The 25,457-nt window shown below is 33.8% G+C and overlaps 1 protein-coding gene across 3 annotated transcripts in view; it reads left to right on the forward strand.

The window, feature by feature from the left end:
- PTPRM (protein tyrosine phosphatase receptor type M) overlaps positions 1-25,457 on the forward strand; it is a 480,156-nt gene that overhangs the window by 323,292 nt on the left and 131,407 nt on the right. For all 3 annotated transcript variants that reach the window (XM_070940620.1, XM_070940621.1, XM_070940622.1), the window contains exons 14-15: positions 8,386-8,518; positions 17,555-17,584. In XM_070940620.1, the coding sequence (XP_070796721.1) occupies positions 8,386-8,518; positions 17,555-17,584 (163 nt within the window). The remainder of the gene's footprint in view (positions 1-8,385; positions 8,519-17,554; positions 17,585-25,457) is intronic.

Genomic DNA, 25,457 nt, shown 5'->3' on the forward strand with positions numbered 1-25,457 from the left:
AACCTGTCTCTATCACCAACCTTATTACCTGTATATCTGCTTCATTAGAACTCCGACATTTGTTGCATTGATTTTTTTCCCCCCAAAGATTCTGAGTCTCTGCATTCTGTAGATCAGAATGTAAAGTGAATAGAAAATGTGCTTCTTTCTGCAACACCAGCTGAATGCATTTTAATAAGCCATAGTGTCACTAGTGATTTATTGCCCTTTTTTGTTCTTTTATGTGTTGTATTTGTCATTTCTGTGGTGGCTGTTTCATCTGTAAAACAGTATAGTTACAAGAAAATGCTAAGAGGATATAGAGTTGCTATAGGTTTAGTTGTTTCTTTTCTCCTTTGTCCAAGAATAGTTCTTTATGTGCCCATCCTATTTCACAGCAAGAAAAAAAAAACACCAAGAACCACTGGGTCAAATTACTTTCCCAAAATAAGTATATTTATTCATATAGAGCACAAATAAATATAAACTAAATAGCTGCAGTTAGTGAATAATTCAGAAGGATATTAGGAATAGCATATCTTCTGCTGGCAACAACCCCATAAATAGTAAAATAACCCTTTTCTCAGTTGTTTGCAAAATAAAATGAAGAACTGATAAATCAGTGTGATAAATCTTGACAATTATGGGGATTATTTTATCACTATTTTATTATGAAAAATACAATAAGGGGATGTGTTTTTATTAATCCTAATTACAGTTAGCCTGAAAGTCAAGAGTTCCAAAGCTGTCTTTCATTAAAGAGACATTTTTATTATAACCATACATTTTTAGCAATAGACATTTTGTAAGACTATCACAAAAGTAAAAGGGAAATAGAAAGGCACTTTCTTCATTATTTCCGATCCAGTAGAACTTTGGGAATAATTTATGTAAAAAAAGGATTTAGACTGTGTATTTAGTCATTATCAAGATAACTCTGAAAACTGGTCATAATGTGGCAAAAATTAGTTTGGCCAGAGAATTCGTTGAAAAATGTGTTGAAAATTCGTTGGATCCAGCTAAAGATGGCAAGAAAAGAATCCAGAAAAATTTCTCTGCAACATTGAGGAAAAAGTCATTGGGCTCAAAGTAATGGTGACTGATCAGAATAATGATGAATTCACCTCCCTCCTGGTCACATGAACTAGAGCAGAGCATATGGAAACTGTCTCATGCTTTCTAGTGCACTCATACATGCAAACATGAGAAGAGAGGAAAAAATGTAGGGAGATGCAGCACATCATTATACAAAAGAAAATACAAATTACAATACTTGAACATTATTATACCAGCAGATAAAGGACGCTCGATGGTGATGATGAACCACAAAGAGTATTAAAGGAAGGCTTTCACCATGCTCAGTGATTCTTCAGCATGTACACCAGCAAAGACATCAGAGATGAGAATGGTCACAGAATTGAATGCTTATCTCAGCCAACTTAAATAAAACAACTGTATAACGGAAAAGGAATGGTGGAAAATGAGAGGAACAGATGCTGCCCCAGAGAGATTTTTATGGACTCTCCAAGATACACAAAATGGTCCCCTCAGATCTTTTGTAGCATTATGGGATTTTCCTACCTACAACCTGACTAAATGGCTGGCACAATGCTTAAACTTCTTGACTCCACCCATGAATGACATGGTCACATCATTCACACAATTTTTGACACAACTACAAGGTTTAATGTAGCTCTTGACGGTCCCTTTTGACATAGTGTCCCTATTTATATCCCTCTCTCCCTACTTAGCATACGAAGTAATAAATAGAAAACTAGAAGAAGAGTACAACACAGATCAGAACAACCTAAACAGGAGACAAATCATGGAACTACTCCAGTACTGTCTATGTACTTTCTTCACGTTCAAAAGAGAAATGTCTGAGCAAATAAAAGGGACGTTGCAGGAGTCATTGCAGAAACAGCCAAACGAACAAACTAGAACATAGTGCATTTCAAAACCTAAATTTCAGTGCCGCTACATGGAAGACATGTTTGTCATCATCAAAAGAAATGTGCTGAAAGATTTTCATACCCTACTGAACTCTGGTAACCAGTTGATAGCTTCTTTAGAGTTCAGAGACAATAGGCACAAATCTGTGTGAAATTGTCCAAAATGATTTTACTGAATACATATTAAGATAGGGAAAACGATATACCAATATATATCCCTTCAGCTTGCAAGGTACCACAACAAAATGGAAGCAGACAACTCCCTTTAGGGCAGCATTTAGATCAATGCTAGGGTTCAAAATATAAGGGACTTCTGTCATCCTTTTATACTTTTCTTAACAGAAAGTTGAAATGGTCTGGAGACTTAGTAAAATATTTTACTTACTCTTAACAGATAGGGAACATAAATAATCACTCATGTTGAATTCTTTATCATTTTTTACAAGTAACAGTACACCTCAATGCATTAGCCACAAAATGTATTCATTTATGTGGTTTTGCACATTGGCACATTTTCTTAATTATCTGTATTTTCTACATTTTCACTAAAATATTGCTCCAGAAGTTTAAGAAGATCCTATAACATTGCTGACTGTAATAAAGTTATATTCTATTCTTGCTGAAACATGCTATTCTGGTATCTCCAATTTTGCCAGAGGTTGAATTAGAAAATATTTTGCTGCTGCTAGTAACAGAAAACATGGTCTGACTAGCTTTAGAGAACAGGTGCTCATCAGCTCTGTTAAGATCTCCCTCAATATTTACAGATTTTCATCTGTTCCATTCTTTTTTCTGCACATTTTTTTTTCTTTTATCCATTTCTGGAAAGATTGGTGGATTTCCTTCCATGATAGCAAAGCAGACATACAGTAAATTCATTATCTGGAAATTCTGGAGGATAAGATAGAAGTTACAGATAGAAGGTTGGAAAGAGAGCTAGATAATATGGGTCTATTGGAATTGGAAAATAAGTAATTTTATTTGAAATTTAGAGTAATCCCAGAGGATTCTGATAAAGATATTAGATAAAGATTTATTAAAAATCTTAGCATTTTTTAAAAATTAAGATAAGGAGGATACAGAGATAAAAATTGATAAAGTATATATAATAAATACAAGATTTGTGAGAATAAGAAATGTTCTAAGGGAAGTTTTGTGCATTTTGTCAGGAAGACAGATGAGGTTTTACAGCAGAATTTTAATTCAAGACCAGAGATACAGATGTAATTGTTCTTAAAGGAAGTCTTATTAGAATCTTGCATAACAGAAAAAACTATTCTTTTTTCAGGATTCTGTTTCGTTGGGACAAATTGAAAGCTTTGATGTTTACTTTTAAACATCAAAAACAGGTTTTGATCCAGAAAGTGAGGGGATTCCTATTCCTCCTTATCTGATGGTAAAGATAAAGGAATCCCTGCATATTTTACTACGCTAGTCTTTGCCAGCTATAGAGGCAGTGTTAATCTCTGTTTCAAGGGCCATTGCACAGCTTCAGGTTGTGCACCAGTTGTGAACATTCCTGGATCAGGAAATGTCATGGTCAGTCACCTGCCAATGGATTGTTATAACGCTATGTGTTGCTGCCCTTGAAGAATCTGGAAGCATCATCTGGTACAAAATATGGCAGCCCAGAGAGTTACAAGCACACTTAGATCAGTAGACATCATCGGTAGTCTTTGATTACAACTGCTCATTTAGTGACCATTCGAAGTTACAATGGCAGTGAAAAACATGACTTCTGATCATTTTTCACACTTATAACCATGTCACATGATCAAAATTCAAATGCTTGGCAACCAACTCATATTTATGACAGTTTCAATGTCCTACCTGCCAGCATCATGTTACCTTTTGCAACCTTCTAACAAGCAAAGCCAATGGGAAGGCCAGATTCATTTAACAGCTGTGTTACTAACTTTACAACTGCAGTGATTCCCTTAACTGTGAGGTCATAAATTGGAGCAAAATTCGCCTACCAACTTTCTCACTTTTGGGCTCAATTGTTGTTGTAAGTCAAAGACTACCTGTACACTTCTGCTCTATGAGCTATATTGTTTACCTGTACACCTCTGCTCTATGAGCTATATATGCTTCCAGGTTCAATTCAAGGTGCTGGTAATGAATTATAAAGCCCCTTTATGACATGGAATTGGTTATTTGGGGGACTGGCTCTTTCCAATAACATCTAACCATCCCATCAATTCCAGTAGGAAAGGCATGTTGCTTGTTGTCATCTGACTGGACCCAGGAGAAGAATCTTTTCTATTGCAGCTTGGATTATCTTTACCCAGATTGGTCAGATTGCAGAGCTTCTAGATGGCTTTGCTATCCAGTCAGTGGATCTGGGAATGTCGATATGAAGCCGATGAATACATATTGAATGTATTAAGAGGGAAATTAAGCATACTCTCTAGAGTTTATGGGGTTTTTTTAAGGATTTTTAGGTTTTTTAATGGCTTTTGATGTTACTTTTTTTGTTATTTTACTTTTACATGACTGTTTAGAGTCATGTGACCATACAGGTTTACCAAATAACTAAATTTAAATAAAAAAAGTATTTGGTTGAAGTATAATAAAATAAATGGAATTCATTCTACTAAACTTATTGAAACTGAATTAAAATTACATTTGGTAGCTATATAAATGGTTCTTTCGTAAGCTGTTTATTTTGGTCTTTGGGTATCCAGACCAAACAAACAAAAAATTCAGAACTGCCAGCTTCCATACACCAATTTAAATTTTTTAAGACTATCATAATATCGATGAGATAGCATCGAAACCTGACAATAGCATTATATTGCTCCTACCAGGGAATAATTTTTTCAAGAGTTTTCCAGTGTTATTGGCATAGAGGCTGTTCTAACTATCTCTGTTTTACTGGTTACATGCCAATAAAAGCCACAGTGCCATCATATGTATCATCATCAAAATGACACAGATAATGCAATTTGCATCAAACGTGTCATGACATACATTACATATTTCATGAAATTAGTGTGCTGACACAGATAAGTCCTTTCCCCCTTTTCCCTGTCTGCAGAAGTCCTGAATACTGTATGCAGAATAGTATCAGTGGGATAGGAATGAATGCACAGAGAGTTGGGAGAGAACTGTAATTTTTATGGCTTTTATCTTCCTTTTATTCTCTTCCACACTTTAATATTTTTCCACCTTCATATTCCAAACTCCCTATCGGTCATCAGTCCTGAATACAGCCTTTTAGGATTTAGAGTTCCTGTTTATTCCCAGCTAAAAACACAGATGAGTTTCTTTAGCTGATGTCTTAATTGAACTCTTTAGCATTTGACCCAGTTTCTGCATCAACAACACCACAACTGCAAGTGCACAGGATCACTTATTGCTACAAAAAGGAAATTCTTGATTTTAAAGACACGGTTTCATTCTGGTAAACCCCTTGAATTAGTAGTTAAAAAAAACCTCACACCACTGTTTGACAATTTAATCTAGTCCTATTTTACATGAATCCTTGCACCTAATCACAATGCAGTTGTCACAGAAGAGTATAACATTCATTTTCCTAACCTGACTAGCAGTATGAGTTAAGGATAGACACTGAAAAGTGATATTACTTGCACCCTGCCCTCTGAATAATTTGATTGCATGTTTTTTAAAGATGTAGTCTTGAGATGTGATCATTTTCTTTTCCCTCAGAAAGAACAAATGGATATTTATCAGTTTCTATAATACATAAGTGAAAAGTTGTAACAAGAAAAAGAAAAATAGAATAAATATAAAACTATCTTGGACCAATTAATACCAGGATCTGCCAGCCTTTGTAACTGATTATTGTTCAGTCAGTGATGTTCATTTTAAAATTAACATGCTGGCATTGTGATATTGATAGGAACATCTGTATAAGACATAACTAAAAGGCCAGACAAACAAGTATGCTTAACATTAATGAAAAGAAATTGACCCACTTCTGGTTGGGCTTAAAGGAAAAATTAAAGTGAAACCAATGTGCTCTGAAAGAATGGGATTTGTGAAAAAAAATAACATGTCAGAAAAAATAGGTGCCATTGTATACACATGTGTAATGTAATATAACATTTAACAGGGATAGTAACAAGGTGAATTAGTAAGGTGAATTAGTAATAAGGTGAATTAGTGTTTTATACTCAAATATATTTATAGTAAGTCATTTTCATATATCTGGCTTTAACTGTACATTCCAGCTGGTTGTTACATGCAATGAAGCTAAAGTTTCATAGTACTAATAGATGATTACATAATGCCCATGTAAGAGTTCATATGGCTTGGCAAGCATGAGACTGCAATTGTTTACTAAGGCATCAGGATTAGCTTTATTGAAGACAACTGCAGATAATAATTCCTTTACATGGTGCCTTTAATACATATTGCCTTAAGACAGGGGTGTCAAGCCCGCAGGCCGGATGTGTCACACCCACCCTGTTTTAGCAAAGGAGAAAAAACTCACAATACGTCACGTGATGACATGACGCTGCAAGTTTGACACCCCTGCCTTAAGCTCTCAGCATCTCCAACCAACATCTAGAGACCATGGGAGAAGACTGTGGCAAATACTTGTCTTTTTGGCCTTACGTACTGTTGAACTTTTCTATTTCTACTAAGGCTGTAAAGAAAATATGACAAACTTAAATTGATGTAAAATAGTTTGACTTGTGGTTGTGCTTGTTTTCCTCTTGTACTCTTCCAGGATAGGACCACATTCCTCCATTGCTGATCTGCAAAGGGCATAGTATGAACACAGTTGGGTATTGAAATAAAAAACAGAAAGACTAGTAAAAATAACTGTAGCTTGCTGACATTGTAAAAACATTGACAATGTAAATTTGTGTGGCCCAGTAGTAAAATATTACCATATGGAGATCATTATTTCTTCACACTTGGCACATATAAAACGTCTGGCTCTCTCAGTACTTTCCTAGCCTCTTCTTCATCATGGACAAAAAGCTTGATAAAAAATTGTGAGATGTGCCATGTAAGAAACTACTAAGTACTTGGACAATCAAAGTAAAAGTAGTTCTTATGGTTAGCAACCTCAATATTGTCTTCATTTGTCAAATTGATGTATAATTGGTTCCGGGAATTTTCCAGTGTAGAAAGGCCTTATTTATTCTATCTGCATATTGAAAATGAGTTCAGTCTTTTATTAGGCACAAAATGGATGGTAGTTGTTCAATAAATGTTTCAATTAATTTGTGAAATCATTCTTATAAGCTAGCAAGAATAATTTTATAAGCCTGACTCTTGCTTGCTTTAGAGTGAATTTATTTATTTATTCATTTATTGTTTACATATTTATGCTTATATCTTGCTTTATTTCAAAGTTTCAAATGGCATTGAAAGTCTGACATCATTAGATGTTGAGTAATTTTTTAAAAAATCTATCTCAGAAATACACATTAACATATTGTCTAAGCAAATTATGGCCACCACCCTCCCACTTAATTCGAATAGTGAAAGACCTTGATTCTGTTGTGTGTTGTTCCCCAGATTTAAAATATAATTACATTTTACTCTTTTCTCATTCACATCCATGTCAGTTCCCAGGAAATTTAATGAGAAAGCTTATAGATCAGACTTGTTTCCAGGATGATTTGTCTATCTTGTAAAGTTGACATGGAGCCTCAAATGATGGATACTGCCCAGATTTTGATTAAAATGTCAGAAGTCCTGTAAGGAGGCCAACATGGTGAACTGAATAATGCATCCTTAACAATATTAATGCTAAAGTTATTTTTCAGGAAAATGAATGTTCATAAGACATAGTATTATGCAATAAACAGAACAGTTTTGTTTTGTTTTTGTAATGAGGAGGTTACAAAAGCTTAAGACAGCGGCTGCTGTAAGGCATTGGTTATCTCATTTAAACAGATATGAAATATAGGTGCCAGTGGTATGATCATCAGCTGTTTTCTATTTTATGAATAAATTGCTTAGAAGGAGTCATTTGCCCACCAGATGTGACCTAGATTTAGATTTCCAAAGGCAAAAAGTCTATTGTGTAAAAACAAAACAATTGCTGGTAAAATGCATGCTAAATTACCTTATCTCACATTTTCAGGTGTTTAAGCTAATATGTTAAGGAATTAGTGCTTCGTTTATTTTTAAAAATGCAAAATACATTTCAGCAAATTAAATTTGGATAAAAGCTTGCAGTAGTTATTGTTTCAAATAACTACAATAAAGTAGCAAAACAAACTGGGAAGGCAACATGGCTAATATGAAATATAACAAATTGCTTTGTGAAAACAGGGTAGTAAGCTGTTGGCACTAAAATTTATTTTGGCATTAGGAGTAATTACATTTTCTATAAACAACAGCAGGCCCTAGAAATAAAAGTTTTTATGTCTGCCAGCCATGATAACTTTTCTTCTTATGATAACAAACTAATAAGCAAAGTATTCAATGTCTTATTTTCTTTTCTCTTTTCAAATATTGATTTTAGGTGCTGCCACTAGGAAACCAGATCCTGAACAAGAGAAGCAAACAGATCATACTGTTAAAATTGCTGGCATCATTGCAGGAATCTTGCTGTTTGTCATTATATTTCTTGGAGTTGTATTAGTTATGAAGAAAAGGTGAGTAGTTAATGCAGTCTATTTTGCTAAATTGTTGTATTTTATTTTGCCCAGTAAACATACTTCCCTTGGCCTATAATGTGTCTGGGGTACAGTTGTGTGAGCATGCAGATAAATCTCTTGTATATTCTTAAATAAAACTTATCCAGACTTTTTGGCCAACCCCTTTTATGGATGATTTTAAAAAATGCTATTTTTTACACCTAAAGTTTGAAAGTGTTGAATGAAATTCTGAGAACTCACATTTTTCTTTGATAGTATTGTAAACAAATTAATGTTAGAATGCTTATGTTAAAATAACCCAACTTTAATAAGTATATCAGAATATACCTTATAATCAGCCCAGATGACAATATTATGTTTATCACTATCTCTGCTGTAACCTGAAGGTAAGGCAAATATTTAATTTCATATAGAAATCTTGCAAAATTGCTTGGTAAAATGGGCAATAGGTTTCACAAGCAATTATATAGAAAGTAAGCAAAAGCTTTGGTTTTATTTTACTACTTGCAGAGAAATCCAATGGATGATATAAAATAGTTCTTCCCAGATGGACAATTCCTTCAACATACAAAAGAAAATCTTTAAATTCAATCCAATTAAAGGACAGGTGTGAATTTGCTATTTGATTTTCCTTCAAAATTCATATTTTTCTATCCACAGGGGAAAAATAAAATTGTACAATAGAGATAACAGAGATAACTTGGGGTAGATTTAGCAAGTATTGTAAGAACAGGGGGGGGGCTCTACTCTTGATAACTAATTAATATGACTAGCATTGTGGAAATATGAGGCTTTGGTACTTTTGAATAACATCAAGAAGTAATGTAAAGACATAGTTTAAAGGCACTATTTAAAAAGACATTATTTAAGGCAGCGTAAAAAATGAATGTTGTATACTTCATTAGGAAAACTTTGAAAGCAATATCTTTATAGTAATTTAGAGTATGTTTAGGTTTTTTAAAATTTTATTATTACGTTTTTTTAAAAAACACAAATATACAAAAAACCTTACTGAAAATACCAAAACAATTATACAAAAAAATAAAATATAAGAACATAATTAATAAAAAGAAAAAGCAAGATAGAAAAAAGGAAAAAATATGAAATATCTAGACATGTCACCTACATATGAAGTATTAAACAATATAGAAATATCTCAAATTAGAAAGAAACAAATGTTGCCAAATATCATGAAATCTGTGAAATACACTGTATCATTTTTATTAGGCTATTATAGATTATATTTAGGTGTATTAATTAGTAAAACGATTGATGGGATTTGTACATTGAAAAATTTTTCAGTGGTTGTCTTTAGAATGTTCCTAAATACATATTATTTAAACAGTATAGACTTTGGAGAGTTCAAGCCATGATCTGTCAGTTTAGCAAGCTTTCATGTAGATCACGGGTGTCAAACTCTCAATGTCATGTTGCCATCACGTGACATATCGTGACATTTTATTCCTTTGCAGAGCTGGGGTGGGTGTGGCCTGCGCATAGCGCATCAGGGCCATGGGCCGCCAGTTTGACACCCCTGATGTAGATGTATATTAGATCACTCCATTCAGGTAACACAGGGGATTTATAAAGGAATTGAAAATAAATTAATGATAAAAGTAGGTGAACATCTGTGATAAAACCTCAGGTATTATCTTTGGATCTTAGATGAGTTTTGCATCTTCATTCATAAAAATAAATAAAAATGTTTTTGACATAGTTTGATTCCTTTGAAGAAATAAGCATAACAGTTATGAAATGGCATTTTAGACTAAAAGAGACAATGCTGTAAGAAAGAAAAATCTAAATTACATATATAGACCAAGAACTTTTGATTATGTTTATTTTGATACAACAGAGCTTATCCAAAGTAATAATTTATCCATTTCCAGAAAGTATGTTGAACTAATTGGTCAACCTAAAGAAATAATAAAGTTGATTAAGGTTCTTCTTCCAAATGACAACGCATACATACTTTTATTAATTACAAACCAGAATTCCACAGGAAATATTTCTAAAGGATTACAGAACTGAAGTATGCAAGTATGGTTCACATAAAAAAGGAAGCTGAAAATCTATTGGCTATATCAATAATTTTCATTCAGACCTAACAAATACTAGGTAACTCCCTGTCTCTTCATTCCTTTATATAATACAAATAGTATGCAGGTAGTTTTTTATATATATATATTTTTATTTTTCATTTCTGATCCTATTCTTTTTTTTGTTATTTTTACCTTTATGTATTGGAAGTACCATGTGAGCAGTATTGATAGATGGGGTTATTATTATTATTATTTCTATATCTGTAGGTTTTCTGGCTGTTATATCATCATAATTACATATATTGTTTAGAAATATATGATAATTCTATAATAATTTTAGCAAGTATTTGGGTGACGGATAGATTATGAATATGCTTATGGGACATCAAATTCTGTTTGATCTATCATAATAGTTTAAACCATAACATAAAATAGCATGGCTAGTGAAGCAATATTTCTATTATTGTTTAGCTTCCTTTTTCATATCATAGATGAACGTCACCTTTAGTTAAATTAAAGGTGTCATAGTAGCTATGGGATATCAGTACCTGATATTTAATCAAAACAATAAAAAGACATAAACTTTAAAGTATAAAAGGATTCTATTACTAGATTGTTGATAGTAACAGAGCTGACCCACACTGAACAACAGAATTGATAACAGAATTAGAGCTTTGAAGTATATTTAACATGATACCACTGGTGAAATCCTCAGCACCATGGGATGAGGTAGGATCAATATACCCTTTATGGCATGGGTTCAGGGTATCTGAGGAACCCCCCTTATCCTGATGGACTAACCTACCCAACTCATTCCAGAAGAAAGGACTCACTTCGTATCCCATTGGCCAAAGAAGGGGGCCTACTACTTTGGGGATGGCTGATGGGGTAGGGAAGATTTTCACCCCCAAGCTGCCCATCATCTTGGTTGTTAAACTTTTTATTCTAACTTTAATTGTTTTTAGCACTTTTTAACTTTTTATTATATTGGAAGCCACCTAGAGTTGCTGTATGTAATAAAGGACTCCAAACACAGATGATGGTTAGAACCTTGTTTATCGGTAATACTGACATCCATAAGCAAAGAAAGTAGAATATTGTTGGAGCTATTACTCCGTGATCCCCATCACCTTATAAAGCCTTGAAACTCAGTTAACCCATTAATCCAGCCCCACCCACTCATTAAACACGCAGCCCAGCCCCGCTCCCAGCACACCGGCCACACACCCTCAGCCAATCAGTTCGGCCACACCTCGATCTGCGTACTCAGGGTCCTTGCTCCTCATGTGCAGGCAAGCAACAGCTAGACCGTCAGCTGCCCACATCCTCCCTCCGGCTCCCAGTTTGTTGCATAACAGCTGTGGGCACCTCCAGCTGCCAAGTCTGACCTGAGACGCCTGCTGCTCCCCCATGCTTGCCACGGCAAGGGTGCCTTGTTGAATGTCCAAGTAGGCCGCCGCGCACCTGATGATGTCATCTGGAGGCGTCCACCTCCCATACAGGCACACCAAAGCCAGAGCGCCTCTCAGCTGGCTCACGGAGGCGTCGGCAGGCCCCGAACATGCAGGCTGGGTTGGAGAAGCAGCAGCAGGCCCAGGAGCAAGGTGGGTGTGTCAGGGAAGTGGGCCTTCGTGCCCCACTGTAGTGGCAACCCCGAATCACTGGCCACGCCGGGGCTGACAGCTGTATTAGTGAGATGGATGGCATAGAATATAACAAATAAATAAAAATAATCTTACCAACTTCTGTATATAGTAAGCTAGCAATCTATTTACTAAATTCCTTTTGTTGCCGACGTTCAGGTTTCTTAGCCGCTTATAAATTACATAAAAACAGCAATATTAAGTAGAAAATCAGCCAAGTCTCACTAAGTTTATTATAAAGCTTATCTTTGTCAACAGCCATGAAACTATTGTCTACTTTTAATAGTCATAAAATCTCCTTACGGCATTATTTTAATACAGTAAGAACCACTGGGGTATATGACTGTCCTGTGTAATATAGCAACATCAGATAAAAGCACCACATAAAAGGGGCTTTCAGTAGAACTTTTTCTTCCAGTTATCTAGAGCTACCATAGTATGAGAAGAATCTGAGGAACAGGCTTTTCTCATGTCATCTGACATTTATTCTTTTAAATCCATGATGGCGAACCTCTGGCACGCATGCCAGAAGTGGCATGCAGAGCCCTCTCTGTGGGCACGTGTGCCGTTGCCAGCTGCATTTTTGGTTTCTGGCACACAAATGCGTGCCAGCCAGCTGGTCTTCGGGTTTCCGATACTCCGGTGCCCACACGCACATGCACATGCATGCGCATGCATTCCGGTTTGGCACTTGGTGCCAAAAAGGTTCACCATCACTGTTTTAGATAATTGAGTGAACTTTGCTGGTATGAGATAAAATAGAAAAGTAAACACATGTTTCCTTAATTGTAAAGTCATGTTTTATTTTTCCCATTGATTTATATAGAAGCTACAAGAAACTTTTTTTGTGTTTAAAAAAATTTTTTTTTAGTCTGTCCTGATTGTTTGATGATTCAGTTTCATTGGGTGGCCTCTGGTTCTAGTAATTTTGGAAATGGAAAATAGCTTCAGCTTGTTGACTTTAATCTACCATGCATAATTTTGCACACCTCAGTCTCTCTTATTTGCCGCCTTTCTAGACAAAAACCTCAAATGTCGCAACTTTTCCTCATAGAAAGCAGTTCCAGTTTCCTGATCATACAGTATTTTGATTTATGTATTCATCAATATTGATTTATATGTTGATAAATATTAGCATCTCTATTTTTAATACTGTTCCTTGTTATCCTTATTATCATGTTGGCCTTTTTTACAACAGATGCACACTGTGTTGAAACTTCCATTGAACTGTCTATGTTCATTTCAAGCTCTCTTTCTTCATCAGTCAGTGAGTTCTCATCCCATTAAGTTTTATGAATAGTTAGGTTTTGCCAATTCACCATAACATCCACATTTTGTTATGTTTTAATTGTTGTTAATTTAATGTTTATATTTTTTTTCTTCATGTGTGAAGTACACACATGTTAGAACCAAAGACTCCTATAGATGAGTCTCCACAACTTGTGATTAATACTTTGTTGGAACCAGGCCATACCATTCTTTAAGTAAATAAAATAATCACGCTTGTAATCTGTAAATAAGTGAGTGCAGGTAAGCACCGGAAACTGGAAGAGCAGTTTCCCAGCATGCATATGCAAACCAGGAAGCTGAGCTTTTCGTTTCCAGCATGTGCATGCGCGCCGGTCACCTGGTCTTCCAGTTTCTAGCATACATGCGCGCTGCAAGACCAGCTGGCTGGCGCACATGCATGCACCAAAAACCGGAACCTCAGCTTCTCGGCACGTGCATGTGCGCCAGGGAGCTGCTCTTCTGGTTTCCAGCACTCCTGCACTCAGAAAGACCAGCTGGCTGGTGCGCATGTATGCACCGGAACCTGGAAGAGCAACAGGTGACAGCTGGCGTGCCCGGAGAGATGGCTCTGTGTGCCACTTCTGGCACGCGTGCCATAGGTTCACCATCAGGGGCCTATAACATCTTAGAAATTTCCAATTTCTTTAGAAAAAGTTTGTGCTCCACCAGATTAGATGCCACCTGCTTTAAAACAGTTCATCTGACACGAACAGTGGAATTTGACTTTTTTAAAAAGAAAAGTATCCCCATGATACATAGCAAGACATAACCAAACTGAAATTTCAAATCAGCAAATACTACAGAAAACTGTAAATTTAGTAAATTTGTGTGGATTATGCAATCCCAACGCCTTATTTCATCAATCTTTTGATAGGAAGAACAATTCAAATTTGTATCAAAAGCTTGTTAATATGGCATAATGCCATTTCACCAGCTGCCTCTATCTAAACCCCAAATTGGATCATTATTGCAAATAAGTAAGGGCAGGAAAAGGGTTTATACAAATGATACTTAAGTCTCTGTTTTCAGATCAGAAAGCAATAAAAGAATATTGCCAAACAACAGTAACAGAAAACAAAGTAGGGAAAATAGAGAAAGATGAAAAGATTGTTTTTCTTCTACTACTATGGAGTCAATAGAGCAGGCCTTCACAATATTTGGCTCACCAAGCAGACTTGTGTTGCCCACCAACATTTTTCAAAAAGTAGATAAATTTGCTGCTCTTTTCTCAAAGGGTCCACTGCCAGCACTTTCAACATCTCCAAACCTCACCACCACTATCATCTCCATACAGCTGATTGGTATGCCAAGTATTCCTTTGCAGCCTGCAGTGATTTTAAATTTAACAATGGGACCATTTTCTCCCTACAAGTTTCTGGAACATTTCAAAGTTGGAGTATTTTAGAGAGGCATAGGATTCTCTTGCCTGCGGCATGATGTAAGCCTTGCTAAAATTAAGTAGACGTAGTCCACAATTTATGACCACAATTGAGCCCAAAATTTCTCTGGCTAAGTGAGACAGTTGTTAAGTGAATTTTCCCCATTTCATAACCTTTCTTGCCACAGTTGTTAAGTGAATCACTGCAGTTGCTAAGTTAGTAACATGGTTGTTAAGTGAAACTGACTTCCCTAATTATCTTGCTTGACAGAAGGTTGCAAAATGTGATCATTTGACTGCAACCGTCATAAATATGAGTTAGTTGCCAACTGTATGAATTTTTATCACATGACATGGAGATGCTTCAACAGTCGTAAGTGTGAAAAATGGTTATAAGTCACTTTTTTCAGTGCGTTGTAACTTCGAATTGTCACTAAACAAACTATTGTAAGTTCAGGACTACCTGTAGTTAGGTAGCAATAAGAGGAACAGTATTTTCTTCTATACATTTTAGTCTGTAGTTTGACTTCTGTGAAGTATTCATTTCCATAAAAATTTCATCATTTCTTAAAATAAGGATAGAGGAGTTATGTCAGTTGTCAGTTTTCTGATATCAAGTGGTAGTGTAAAACATTTCCTGAAATTAAAGCAGCTGATTTCTCAATCATTTCAATGCAGAATAATAAATCTCAATATAATTTTGGAAGAATTTTTTATCCAAACACTTATATATTAATTATATTTATTGCTGAAATAATTTGTATGGTATGATAGCACTAATAATTGTACATTCCTGTTTCTATAATAAATTTTTGAGAATGCTGTGTCTTGGAAGTCTAAAAAGAAAAGAAAAATGTAATTATCTTCAAGAATTTAGATTATCAATATTTCTATCATACACAGCAGCATGTACAAAGGAGTTGTTTTGTATGCAGTTCAAAAATATAATAAATATATAATAACAACTTTCACTTTGAAAAGCATATTACATCCTCCCCTTTAAATAGAATGTTAACATTTGTGCATTTAACAACTACACACGGGTAAATGTTAAGAAAGTAACTTCTTGGGCATAAACAATACTGAAAAATAAGAATGTAAAATCAGAAAACATTTCTATATGCAAAGTTAGTGAGTGATAAAATCCTTATTTTCAATGGGACGCCTAAAACATTATCTGTAATCCTTTGTCAGGCCAATTTATGGTGAACTGTGAATTGTTTTGTTTTATTTTAAAGTCCGTAAAACACTGTGCTTGTTTATTATAAGCACAGTATATTATTTTACTGACTCTTGTATATTTCCTTGCAGCTGTCCTTACAGCTAGTTAAAATGATTAATTGTACCGTACTTAGTTTTTAGAAATATTTCTATCTGAAACATTTCTACTGCTCTTTGAAGAATCAATAATGCATAGCCTCGTTTTTGTTTCTATTCTTATTAGCTGTTTTGGTCTAAATAGAGCTGTGTTGTCTTTTTAAAAAGCCCTCATAGGTTGAATAAGTGCTATAGCTCCAGACCTACCAAGGCTGACACCTGCCATTGGCCTTGATTGCCCCATCACATCTTTCTGCTTTTTAGTATTGGCCAATACCTGTAAGCTACTCAACATTTAATATTTTCTGTAATATCTAAGGAATTATGGGTAATGAAAATGGCTGACTGTAGCCATTCACATTTACCACGGTGTTGATAAAGTTGTTATCACTGCTCATATAGCGACACTGAAGAAAACCTATGCTTGAAAAAATATGTTATTGGAACTTTGGAAGGAACTGCAGAAATGACAAGTACTTTAAACAAAGCAACAAGCATTTATTAAGGGGGGAAAGATCAAGTCTTTTTTTATGAGGTATAGAAACAAACAAACATACATTTGGTATATGTGATGCACCAGAAAGCAAGAAATCATACAATACAAAACATTAATTAGACTTGAGAATTAAATGATAGAGACATTAATCCTTGATAACATTCCATAAACAGCAAATTTATGAGTTATGTCAGTCCCTTTCCAAACTCAGTTTCTATCCTTCGTAAAATTATCAATTTAAGAACTTTCAAATTTACTCCCTAATTCAGCCTTTTGCTGAAAAGGATAGTTGTTACAAATCAAAAGAAGAAATGACTTTAGTTAAAAGGAAAATATGGTTTTCTGAACTTCAAAATAAGGCATGGATGTCACGCTAAAATGTTAATAATCATCTTTATTAAACAAAACTAATAAGCCTAAAATTCGAGAAACAGATAATCTTTTTTTAAAATACAGATTTAGAAAGAGCTGGCAAAATAAAAACATCTTTTCTCTTTTTCCAAATGTCTTAATTATTATGTTTTTAAAATGTCTACTGTTATTTCTCCTGGAAATATTATAATATGAATTATCTGTGTGTCTCTGTATTTATGTCTTATATGCACGTGAAAGACATATAATTGTTATTGATGGCTACTAAAAAAAATCTCTGTGATTAATTTACTGCTAAAGCTGTTGTGAAGAGTGAATATATCATCTGTCTTTTCCAGATGTGGTGCATGGTATGAGATGCATTCTTGCTATCTTTTCATTTGTTTCTCCAGTTCTAGCTTCATCTCGATTTTTTCATACATTAATATTTGGCTTTTCTTTCCTTCCATTTCATCTTTTCCTACACTGCCTAAAATCCTTCCACCATCATGGCAGAAGAAGCTATCACTCCTACACTTATTACCTGTAAGTAACTTACTTGTGCTTCATCAGAGTCATGCTTTCTGCCATGTTGTCCTGTGCATGAATAGTATATTCTAATAATTCCCGTTCTCTTGTGAAACTCGAAACACTTTTCAACTTTGCTTGGAACAAAACATTTACATGTCATCGCAATGAAATCCATTTTCCTGTATGTTCCTTTGCCACGTACTGTGTGTTAAGTATTGTATTTTTTCCATTTAACACTATTAGAGAAAATACAATTACTAAAAGGTACTCTTAGAAATAAGACTCAATATTTTTAATTAAAATATTTGCACCAGTAGTTCCAAACCTATTTAGAATGAGAGCCCAAGTGGGGGATGGGATGGAATGTTCTCTACTTTTTTGTCCTTACTAAAAATGTGGAATCATTTGTAGTACACCTAATACATTTTTAATCTTGTTCATAACAACTACAGTATTGCTGGATTACTGTTGGATCATATAACATCAGGCAGCCTTCTCCAATGTAGTGTCTTTTTATAGTTTGGATTTCAAATTCCATAATCATTGCCATGTGAAATAATAATTATCTTCCTGAAGTTCAGTATGTTTTAAAGAAACCAAGGTGGGCAAGGCTTACAAAAGTGATTATCATTTTGATAAATAAGATAACACAAAACAGGAAAGGCTGCATCTTGGAATTTTTCAAAACTTTTACAGGATTTTGTTTACAAATGTTCCCTTGAGATTTAAATTCGCAAGGATTGTTTATATGATATGATGAAATAGTGGATAAGTGGAAAAGGACCAGAGAGCCCAGGTTCAAGCTTACCTTGAACATATAAGCTTAGTTTTCTCAATAGATTGTTGTTGCAATTTTTTTTTAAAAAGGAAGTAATGCTATCTTGAGCTTCAGAGTATTTTTTACAGCTGTAAAATATTCTGTGTATTTGGTTGAACATAGAAATAGAAATTGAACAGATAAATAAATGATCTTTGGTTCTTAGATATTAGACATATATACATCTATGAAAATCTGAATTTTATGTAAGAAATTGTAAGTAATGTTCTTATAAGAACATTAAAATAATTTTACAATTTTCAACCAATCTTAAATGAGAAAAAATAGTTTATAGATTTTTAACTATAACATATTCCATTATTTAATGGCATGTTTTTATCATAATATTTGCATGTGTTTAAGTCTTCATGTTATAAACTGGCACTTACAGTGTTCATATTTATGAGAGCACAAAATAATTCCTGTGTATGAACTAATTCATGCAGTGAATTGAGAGTTAACCTTACATGGAATTGTCTTGTTCTGGCTTACCGGAGTATCTCTAAATTATGGAGTAGAAATTCAAGAATGATTTCAGTGTAAATGATGTATTTGTTTATCCGTTGTATTTTCTGTGGAGAAATAATGGGTGCAATTTAAAAAGCTATGGAAAAGGACAGTAGTTTAATAATGAATTGAACTGTTAGTTTTCAGTATGATTTAATGAAATATTGATCCATTCCAAGCACACAACTATGAGGAATGAGGTAAATACACACAAATCAGTATGTAGCTAAAGGAAAGCAACAGATAAAAAAAATAAACTTTGAAAATCTTGTTCATGAGCTTTAGTCATTTAGTCAGATTTGATCTGAGATATGATTTGTCAAAATTGCTTCTTATTTCCCATTAAGTAATCAGACTTTGTTTGAAATGTTTCTTTATCATTCTTATCTCCCATTATATTTTTTCTGCCTTTATATCATGGAAATGAATACAGTCCTATTTCAAAATTAAAGTTTGTACTCAAGAGGAGACCAAATGGGATCAAATTGTGTTTACTCTAGAAGAAAGACAAGAAAAAGTACTAATTTCCTGTAGTAAGGGAGAAACCATAAACTCAGGATTAAAACTGGTTAGGCACAGGTAAATGTGGAGTGGGTACATTCCAGTATCAAGCCTGGGAAAAGAATAGGAAAAAATTCCATTGAGGGTCAAAAAGTTTTGGGGGGTGGAGAAGAAAAAGGGAAAAAGTTTAAGATTTTAAATGTTGAAATGAAGTATTTCTCTGACCCAAATACTTGAGGTCTTGATTTCTGTCTTCTGCAGATACAGAAATCTTTTTTTTCTACAATAAAACAGTTTATGTAGAAGTGCTGAGTCCTTGACGTTGTTATCTGGTTTCTAAATGAGGTCAACCCTTTGAGATAGACCAAATCAGGAAACAGACACCATAAGAAATACTAGAATTCTACTTTATTGATATAGGCTACAGTAACAGACTTTTGAAAGTTTGACAGACTTTTATTTCCCTCCCTCTTATACCAAAGAAAATCAAGGCAGGGCAATTTAAATTTCTTTCTCACACTTTACTGCTTTCCAGGGCTCAATCTATGTTTTATTAAGAGTTGCTGCATATTTTCTTCTGCAGTCCAGTACATATGCAGGGCTTTGTTTCTGGAAGAGTATAAATGTATAGCCATTCTTGATCTGAAGCTTGAGCGCAAGATTTGCCTGTTATACTCCCAACAGAGCCCATGATCTGACCCAGAGAATAAATTATCTCAAGAATCAGTTGTACCATATCAGGGCCTCATATAAATGCTATTCTGTCATTGTCAAGAAATTCCTCTCATTACTGGCATATGCTGGCTTTCTACCAGGTTTCCTCCTTTCATGCTACTACCTAAAAAACTAGGTTCCCTATTTATTGAAATGTTTCCCATTTTTACACAAATTAATCATGCTGCCTTTTGCCTACAGCTTTCAGCTACACTGAAAATGCATCCAGTTTTCCATTGATTCACCAGATTCCCCTTGTTCAAGGCACACATCTAGATCTTATCCACCTTATCTAGATCAGGAGAAAGGGGGAGCGGGGAGAATGAGATGCAGTGTATTTTAGATTCCCAGCAAATATTTAATATATTGAAAGCTCATGCGAAGCAGCAAATGATGTAAATAATCATACCCTCATTCAACAATTTCTTTTTAATACAGCCGAAACCACTTCATAGTGGCCACATAATCTGCAGCAAGCCCAGTAGGACAAGGAAATTAGATGTTAGAGATGCAACCAGATAAAACCATTGCATAAACATAGAGAAATCTCAACGGCAGGAAAAAGCCCAAAGCTCATGTACTCAGGAGAAAAGAGCTTAAGATTTAAAGCCTGAGGTAGACAATAAATATGTTTCATGTAGCTGTTCTATGCATATGCTTATCTCTTGTCTATGGTAAAACAGCTTCTCTAGAATTATTACGTTGTTGAAGTTTCTGCTGTTATGCAGTTCCTAAATGCAGAGTTGAGTTTCTAAAAGAATAAAAGTTTTTATCCATGCCTGTTCTTAATTCAAACAAAAAGTGCCTTTTACAGGAGAATTGAGGGAAACAGTTAATTGCTTTATCCTCCTGATATTGAAGGGATCTGAAATCCAATCCCGTCACTGATTAATCTAGTTACATTACAGGGATGAGGAGAAAATTATTCTTCCATATCCGTATAATCCTTTGCAAGCCCTCACAATTGGCTTGCCAAGGATTGAGAATGCCCCAGAAAATACTGGAGGATTGCTAAGAAATATGGAAGGTAGAAAATTGCATGAGAAAGTTCTGGTTGCGTGCACTGACTTCCACGTTACTAGTTTTCATCCTATGGATATATGCTAAATTTAGTAGAGGATCTTTTGCCGAAATGAAGATAGCAATCACTAGATGTGCACAAAAAAGAAAATATGTTCTATTTTGTTCTCGGAACAAAATGACACAATAGCATAATCCCTGTTATAAATGTTTTATGAACTGGATAGTCTTCAAATAGGCTTTCCAATTTTTGTCTGAATAAAATTCAAAGCATTTTGTGTGTCCAACCCATAAAAAAAAAACTATGAGAAATCATGGCAGTTGCTTTTTTTATACAGTGTCAGTCAACATGTATGTTGCATTCAGAGCTATTAGACTCAGGTTTGTAAACTTTGAGTGCAACAGCTGTTCAAACAAGAATTTCATATTATTGAAGGGGCCTGGCAGAGAGGGAAGGTTGGTTGATGGGAATATCCCATTAATGTCTCAAATCACCTGAGTTCTATCATGCAGGTGTTTCATAATAATCCCTGTACATAGAATAGTTTTTTTTTAAAAAAAATTACAATTTTATATTGTAAATATTTGCTTCTTACTTTGCCGTTGATCTAGTGATCAACGGCAAACAAAATTTATTTCATTATCAAGAATATTGTTTTATTCTTACCAACTTTGGTGCCAAACCACAATCATAATTCATTGATACAAAAAGAACTGCCAATTAGATTTTATAAAACTTGTTCTGTTCTGCCACTGTCTGTGGTATTCTTCAGGGATAAAGCTCAAACTGCTTATTCCTCATATGTAATATTTCATATATATGCTGAAGAAGAGCTAAAGAAACTTCTTGGATGAGAAGCAAAACATCTTCAAAGAAAAACCAGAAAGTCCAGTTGTCTCTTGAAAAAGCACCTTTGGGACAGTTTATAGTATAATTAAGCCAGATTCAACCAATGCAAATATGGTATCAGATGTTTGAGTAGATTAGTTTTATTATGCTATATTACAGATAAATTAATAGGCATTTTTACTGACCTTTGAGCTATAGGCAAAAATATGTATCAAGTATATTAAATCCTCAACTTTAAAATATGATCAAATAGAATAGAATTCAGTGATCTATGTTTAATCAGTTATCAGATCTACTTATATTTTGTTTTAGATGTATCTTAGTGTAAGATAAATTAGAATATATATTTTGAAATAACTTCAAAGTTGTTTCAAATCTGATAATGTGTTTAAATAATTTATTATTTAAAGTAAATGTCTTAAACCGATTATTCTAATCCAAAGAAAACAAAATCTAACGTTTACAGTAAATACTTCAAATGTAGGGGTTTCTAGCTTGCACAGAATAAGTATCTTGGATATTTCTAAATATGTAAATACAATACAAGCTTGACAAATCACACAATGCATATATATGGCTATCTAACATGATTCAGAACAGTTTACCACTCTAAATAGGGGTGATAAAGAAAAATCTTCATTCCCCATTCACCTGCAACCGTAGAACTTGCATCTGAATAAACAAGGTATTAATTTTGCACTGTTAGTAATTGAATGATTGGCATCTTTGTTATAACTGCAGTAAGGATAATATTGTGTTCTTCTGTTCTGCTTTTCTAATTAGTCATGTAGCTGTAGGATTAATATAAAATAGAAAAGGTCACTTAATGTAATTGGTTACTGCAACATTATTTATGGATTTTTTGGTGAATGGTAGGGTTATACTGTCAGACAATCAAGCAAATGAGTTCAAGTTAGTGATCCTTAAGACAATAAATTAACCTCAACAATAAATAAAAGGTTACTATATACTTCAGGCTCTCCCAAACTACCTAATCTTGATTAATTGTGTTTTTCCTTTTGGATAACATTTACACTTTAAAATGCTATTCAAATTGTTAATTCATATTAATAAATATAAAATAATATTGATAAATAAAATGCATCATATCCTTATTGTTAAAATAATATTAATTTCGCAATCTAACTAGCATCAAATTAGCTTGCTAATATGCATGTATTATACTATCCTTTTTTAATACAGTGATATTGTATTCTAACTTCACAATCACTTTCTATAATAGGTTTGTCAGAGATTGTAATCTGTTCAAGGTTACCATGAGTTTTACAATAGAATAAACATTTAGCCAATAATTATGACACCCAGTTTTATTATAAATACTTTTAATTGGATTTTCAAAAGTTAAAGGGTTCAATAAATTTTAGAATCGTGAATTGTTGTATCACTATATTTACATAGCAAGTTCACAACCCATTTTCTGAATTTAAATGTTAGACCTACTCTTGGTGAGTATCATATGAGTTATATGATACTGCAGTATTATTCTGTACTTTTGAATATTTTGGGCTGCTGAATGTGAATGGGTTTTATTTTCATACAGAAAGTTAAAAGGTATATGTAAATTAAAAATAAGTATTCTTACTAGCTTCAAAATAATGTCAAACCTACTAAAGATTAGCTGTAAAATAAGCTTAGAAAATCATTACTGCAGTTATCTAAAATACTTAAATAATAAATTATTTTCAGCACTTTGTCATCTCTGAAGAATTAAATTTTTAAATGCTTGAAAACTAGAATACAAATTTTAAAAACTGCACCTTGTATACAATTTCACTGTAAACTATTTTGTCTATTTAAGGAATACAACTATAGCAGATTTAAACTACAAAATCCATATAGGGCAAATGCTCTCCTTTTCCTTATAAAAGGGACATATATTACTTGTCATTATGATTGAAATTACATTTTTATAGGATGCCTACCTAAAAAAATTCTCTTTCTGCAATATCTAATTAAATAGAAGTTCGTCTATAATTTTAGCAGCATGTTCTTCTCTTTCAATTTTCTCTTCTGGGAGCACTATGCAGGTAGTGTCTATAAAAACTTTCCATCTTTCTTTTGGTCAGAATTTAAAACAGAGAGAGAGAAAAAAAACAGTTTTTCATCTTGCTTTACCGGAAACAGACATTTAAAGTTAATTCATAAATGTAAATAATTACATTATAGATATTTTCATTAATTTGTTCATATACATGTCTGAGGAAATGGAATTTAAAAGAAGCTTGTTACCTGACAAACAAAATAAAGCCCCTAAAATATTTGCTTAAGTTAATTGTTGCAGTTTTAGCAGCATTGAAGCTTTTAAAAAATACAGAGGCATAATGAATACCTGCCTAAAGATTCCAAATAATTTATATTGTAATCCGCTTGCAGAGTTTCTAGTCCTCTTCCCCAGTGATCTGTTTCTGCATATCAGCCAATAATTTAAGAATACAGAAAGGTGGATCTGAGGGTCTCAGCTGATTGCAAAATGGATTGAGAGTCTAGCTTAGTTTTCTAATACAGAAACAGACCAGTGGAATTATTTTTGTCTCCCAAATGCATTTCTCCCTGCAGACCTCAACACTATTATGATGTTGTTCCAGAAATTGCTTCACCTTTCAAGAAGCATAGGTGGATTCAAGGAATCCTCATAAATCAATTTCCATCCTGTTTTTCTCAAAAGGAGGTTCAAGTGAGCAGAAATCCTTTCACAGGTATTAGGGAACCAATCTATCAAGTATTGTAGATATGTATCACAGGTGTCATTATTAGATCAAGCATCTGAAGAACTGGAGAAAACTATTTAGATTTACCAAGAATAAAAGTAGATTCTATTTCTGGATAGAATGGGGGATATGGCTCAGACAGCTGATCACTTATACTTGGAGGAATTTGGCAAACTACCCAGTCCTTGGTAGCACATGAGATAGCAAAACCAGAAGTAAAGCTTGAGAACTTGGGAAAATAAGCACCATTCATGAAATTTCTGGAATCAAATGATGAAAGCTTTTCTTATTTTCTCCAAATATATCAAACTCTATTTTTCTGGTTTCAAGCATCAATAATTGTGATCCATTTTTATGTATTCTCATGCTCCTTGTTTGTTTGTTTTTTACCTTTGAATCCTTGATGTTGCTGAAATATATCATTTTATTTATCACTTGTGCTGGAATTTCTTATTCATTTCTTGGTTTGATCTTTTGACTTGGTCAGAAGACTTGGTATTGATCTATATGCCTGCTGCGATTGTTTCCTTGTCAGCAGTACTCTGCAAGACATTGCCATTTTGGATAGACCAATGTAAGTTTGAAGGTTTTGTTTGCTTCTTTAAGAAGTTCTTATTTCATCTTTTAATTAAAAATATTCAATGTGCTTAAACAAGTTAGAATTCTAAAGTAAAAACATAGAATCTATAATTGATTTATACAGCTTTCTTAAATGGAATTGATCTGCAATAGATCAATCAAATACTAAAT

Source organism: Pituophis catenifer, unplaced genomic scaffold (genome assembly GCF_029215685.1).
Source record: "Pituophis catenifer annectens isolate HBS135680 unplaced genomic scaffold, rPitCat1.0.hap2 SCAF_3, whole genome shotgun sequence".
NCBI classification, from domain to species: Eukaryota; Metazoa; Chordata; class Lepidosauria; order Squamata; family Colubridae; genus Pituophis; species Pituophis catenifer.